Genomic DNA, 5529 nt, shown 5'->3' with positions numbered 1-5529 from the left:
TTAATTCGTAAATGTCCGAAAAATTTAAGAATCAAGAAAAGTACATAAAAACACCTCAAGAAAAATCTCAAATCGTACTAGTCACCTTAGAATATCGATACGAATACGATATAAAAAATATGAATTTTTTCGTGACTGCCCAAAAATAACAAATATTTTAATTCTAGAATGTCCGAAAAATGTAAAAATCATGAAAAAAACATAAAAACACCTCCAAAAAATTCTCGAATCGCACCATTCACCTTAGTATATCGACACGAATAAAATATGAAAATTGCACATTTTTTGGGACTGCCCAAAAATATCAAAAATTATAATTCGTACACGTCTGAAAAATATCAAATCAAGAAAAATACATAAAAATACATAAAAGTACATCAAAAAATTTCTGAATCGCACAAGTCACCTTAGAATATCAATACGTATATAATATCAAAATTTTACATTTTTTCGTGATTGCTTGAAAAATGTCAAAAAATTTAATTCTTAAACGTCCAAAAAATATAAAAATCAAGAAAAAGACGTAAAAACACATCAAAAAATTTACGAATCGTACCAATTACCTTAGAATATCGATACGAAAAAAATATCAAAATTTTACATTTTTTCGTAACCGCCCAAAAAATATCAAAAATAAATTCGTAAATGTCTAAAATCTAGAAGAATATCGAAGAAGACATAAAAATTCGTCAAAAAATTCTCGAATCACACTAGTCCTCTTAGAATATCGATACGAATAGGATATCAAAATTTAACTTTTTTTCATGACTGCCCGTAAAATATCAAAAATTTTAATTCCTAAACGTTCGAAAAATATAAAAATTGAGAAAAAAAATAGGAAAACACCTCAAAAAATTCACAAATCGCACCAGACACCTTTTAATATCGATACGAAAAAAATATCAAATTTTTACCTTTTCTCATGACTAACCGAAAAATATCAAAAATTATAATTCATAATTGTGTGAAATATAGAAAAATATATAAAAAATACATAAAAACTCGTCAAAAAAATTCTTGAATCAGACTAGTTACCTTAGAATTTCGATACGAAATGGATATCAAAATGTCACATATTTTCGTGACTACCTGAAACATATAATGAATTTTAATTCGTAAATGTCCGAAAAATCTAAAAATCAAGAAAAGTAGATAAAAATACCTCAAAAAATTCCCAAATTGCACCAGTCATTTTGGAATATTGATACAAATGACATATAAAATTTTTACATTTTTTCCTGACTGTCCGAAAAATATCAAAAAATTTTATTCATAAACTCCCAAAAATAAAAAAATCAAGAAAAATATATAAAAACACCTCAAGAAATCCTGAATCGCACCAGCCACCTTAGAATATTGATATGAATAAAATATCAAAATTTCACAATTTTCCTGACTGCCCAAAAAAATATCAAAAATCTTAATTCATAAATGTCCGAAATATAAAAAAATCAAGAAAATTACATAAAAACACCTCAAAAAATTTTCGAATCGCATCAGTCACCTTAGAATATCAATACAAATAGAATATCAAAATTATTATTTTTTTCGTGGCTGCCCGAAAAATATCAAATATTTTAATTTGTAAATGTCCAAATAATATAAAAATCGAGAAAAAGACATAAAAAATAACTTAAAAAATCCCGAATCGCACCAGTCAACTTAGAATATTAATATGAATGAAATATCGAAATTTCACATTTTTTCGTGACTGCCTGAAAAATATTAAAAATTTTAATTCGTAAACGTCCGAAAAATATAAAAATCAAGAAAAGTACATAAAAAAACACTTCAAAATTTTTTTGAATCGCACCAGTCACCATAGACCATTGATATGAATAAAATATTAATATTTTACTTTTTTTCGTAAATGCTTGAAAAATATCAAAAATTTTAATTCGTCAACGTCCGAAAAATATATAAATCAATTAAAAGAAATATAAACACCTCTAAAAATTCCTGAATCACACAGGTCATCTTCGGATATTGATATGAATAAAATATCAAAATTTAACATTTTTTCGTGACTATTCGAAAAATATCAAAAATATTTATTCATAAACGTCTGAAAAATATAAAAATCAACAGAAGTAGATAAAAACACCTAAAAAAATTCATGAATTGCACCAGTCAACTTAGAATATCGATGCGAATATAATATAAAAATTTCAAAGTTTTTCGTGACTATTCAAAAAATATCAAAAAAATTTATTCGTAAACGTCCGAAAAATTTAAAAATCAAGAAAAGTATATATAAACACCTCAAAAAATTCATTAGTCGCACTTGGCACCTTAGAATATCGATACTAATAAAATATAAAAATTTCACATTTTTTCGAGACTGCCGGAAAAATATCAAAATTTTTAATTCGTAAACGTCTGAAAAATATAAAAATAAGAAAAAGACATTAAAACATCTCAAAATATTCTCGAATCGCATCAATCACCTTAGCATATCAATACGAATAAAATTTCAAAATTTCACATTTTTTCGTGATTGCCAAAAAATATCAAAATTTTTAATTCGTAAACGTCTGAAAAATATATCAATCATGAAACAAGACATTAAAACACCTAAACATGTTGTTGATATAGTGTATGGAGCATCATTTATGAGAAAGCCATTCTCAGAGAGCATGCAACTGATAGAAGAAGTGTCAAAGATTAACAGAGCATGGTACACCAGGGATGCAGAAGTAGGAGATTTGGGGTACACATTTGAACTGTCAGCTGAACAAAGGAAGAGAGAAGAAGAAAGGGACCAGGATATGGCACACATGAGGACCCAAATAAATCTACTCACGAAGCATATTGTCTCAAAGTCTGAAAAGGTAAATGTTGTGAGTCAACCAAACAGGTTTGAAGATCAGGATATTGATTTAGATGAGGAGGCAAATTACCTGGGAAACCAAGGAGGTTTCCGGAATTATAACTCAGGAAACCGGGTTTATAATTCTGGAAATGCATGTCGAAATTACTCAAGGGAAGGATAGTATGATAGGCCAGCAACTAGAGAGCAAGGAAACTGGTAGAACATAGATGGGTATAGAAATGACCGCAGTGGTGTCTATGTGCACCCAGGTAATAGAGACCGGGCAAGTGGTAGTTCCAACGGGTCTAAGCTGGAAGACATGTTGGCCAAGGTGCTCCAAAGAGTTGAATCAACTGATGCGTGGGTAAATGAGATGAAAGGTGACTTCTCCAGTATGAGTCAACTGGTAGATTCTCACACCACCTTTATCAAGCAAATTGAGCAGCAGTTGGGGTAACTTTCAGCCTCATTAAATCCGAGGAAGAATGGGTCACTACCAAGTGACACGATCCAGAACCCTAAGAAGGATGGGCATTGCATGGCTATCGCCACCAGGAGTGGTAAGATTCTTACTGACCCAATTTTTGTAGGTACTAAACATGAGCAGGTATTGGAGCAAGCTAGAAGAGAGGAGGATGAAGCTAAGCAAGTAGATGACTTGGAGGATGCTCAACCAATAGCCAAACCAACATGAGCGAAAGAAAAAGAGGTTGAGGGAACCTTGCCTTTACAACAAATCCCAAGACCACCTCCTCCTTTCCCTCAAAGGCTTAAAAAGAAAGTCGAAGATGGGAAATTTTGTAAGTTCATCACCATGCTGCGACAACTGTTAGTAAACATCCCACTGGTGGAAGTACTAGAACAAATACCAGGATATGTCAAGTTCATGAAGGACTTAGTCACAAAGAAAAGAGCTGTAAGTATTGATTTGACTAACCATGTTCATCACTGCAATGCTATTTCTACCAAGTCTCTGGTGCAGAAGAAGGATGATCCAGGTGCATTTACCATACCATACACTATCGGATCAATCAAATTTGCAAAGGCCTTGTGTGATCTAGGGGCTAGTATAAACTTGATACCGCTAGCCATCTACAAGCAACTGGGGTTAGGAGTTCCAAAACCCACAACCATGAGGTTGATGATGGTAGATAGGTCAGTGAAGCAACTTGTGGGCATCCTATGTGATGTGCTCGTAAAGGTGGGCACAATCATCTTTTCGAAAGATTTCGTGATTTTGGATTGCGAAGTAGATTTTGAGGTTCCCATAATTTTGGGAAGACCATTTATAGCCACGGGTCGAGCATTGGTAGATGTTGAGTGAGGAGAACTGAAATTCAGACTCAATAAAGAAGAGGTAAAGTTTAATATTTGCAAGTCCATGAAGCAGCCACATGACATGAATGTGGTGTCTGCAATATAAGTTTTTGATGAAGAAGAAATAAGAGAAAGCATTGAAGAGAGGCTGAATGTTGAAACCTTAGTTGCAGTGCTGATGAATTTTGAAGCTGATTTCTGGTCTGACTATGTAGAGACCATGAATGCTTTGCAGGGTATGGGAGCACACTCTTATGCTCCAAAGAAATTGGACCTGGATTTGAAAAACAGGCCAAGTCCTCCAGCAAAACCATCCATTGAGGAGCCACCTATGCTGGAACTGAAACATTTACCCAGTCACAATGTATTTTTGGGAGCTAACAACACTTTACCTATGATTTTGGCTGCAGTTTTGAATGATGAACAAGTACAAGCTGTGACCAAAATGTTGATTAGGTACGAAAGGGCCATTGGGTGGACCATTGTTGACATCATCGGGATACCTCCGGGTATATGCACCCATAAGATCCAACTTGAGGAGGACTGCAACCCAAACATGGAACACCAGAGGAGGTTAAACCCACCTATGCAAAAGGTGGTAAAAAAATAGATAATCAAGTGGTTAGATGTTGGGGTGGTATACCCCATCTCTGACAGTCACTAGGTCAGTCCAATGCAATGTGTGCCCAAAAATGGTGGTATAAATGTGGTCGTGAATGCAAAGAATAAGCTAGTCCCACAAAGACCAGTTACTGTATGGCGAGTGTGTATGGAATACATGAAGCTGAACAAATGGACCTTGAAGGATCACTTCCCAATGCCTTTTATGGACCAGATGCTTGACAGGTTGGCTGGAAAATGGTGGTATTGATTCTTAGATGGATACTCTGGCTACAACCAGATATCGATTGCTCTTGAAAATCAGGAAAAGACTACCTTTACATGTCCTTATGGCACCTTTGCATTTAAACGCATGCCATTTGGACTATGTAATGCACCAACAACTTTCCAAATGTGTATGATGTCTATCTTCTCAGACATGGTGGAGGACACTCTGGAGGTATTCATGGATGACTTTTCAGTGGTAGGTGATACTTGTGATGATTGTTTGCTGAATCTTAGCAGTGTCCTATAGAGATGTGAGGAGGAAAATCTAGTGCTGAACTGGGAGAAGTGTCATTTCATGGTCAAAGAAGGCATAGTCCTTGAACACAACGTGTCACAGAAAGGGATTGAGGTCAAGGCCAAAATTGAGGTGATTGAAAAGTTACCTCCGCCGATCTGTGTGAAGGGTGTTTGAAGTTTCTTAGGACATGCCGAATTCTATAGGCGTTTCATTAAGGACTTCTCCAAAATTGCACACCTCATGTGCAAGCTTTTGGAGAGGGAAGTGAAATTTA

The 5529-nt window shown here is 34.3% G+C and overlaps 1 protein-coding gene across 1 annotated transcript; it reads left to right on the top strand.

Annotated features, from left to right (window-relative positions):
- Positions 1 to 3626: 3626 nt before the first annotated feature.
- Positions 3627 to 4136, top strand: LOC125813534 (uncharacterized). The gene has a single exon (XM_049493022.1). The coding sequence runs from the start codon at positions 3627 to 3629 to the stop codon at positions 4134 to 4136; it is 510 nt and encodes a 169-aa protein (XP_049348979.1).
- The last annotated feature ends 1393 nt before the right edge of the window (positions 4137 to 5529 follow it).

Source organism: Solanum verrucosum, unplaced genomic scaffold, assembly GCF_900185275.1.
Source record: "Solanum verrucosum unplaced genomic scaffold, falcon-dt-bn FXZP01000134.1, whole genome shotgun sequence".
NCBI lineage: Eukaryota > Viridiplantae > Streptophyta > Magnoliopsida > Solanales > Solanaceae > Solanum > Solanum verrucosum.
Note: the sequence above shows the minus strand (reverse complement) of the source record. Positions and strands in the feature narration are given on the sequence as shown.

What these genes read in the sequence shown, in the direction of transcription:
- LOC125813534 (XM_049493022.1), top strand. Translation starts at nt 3,627, where the DNA reads ATGCTGCGACAACTGTTAGTAAACATCCCACTGGTGGAAGTACTAGAA.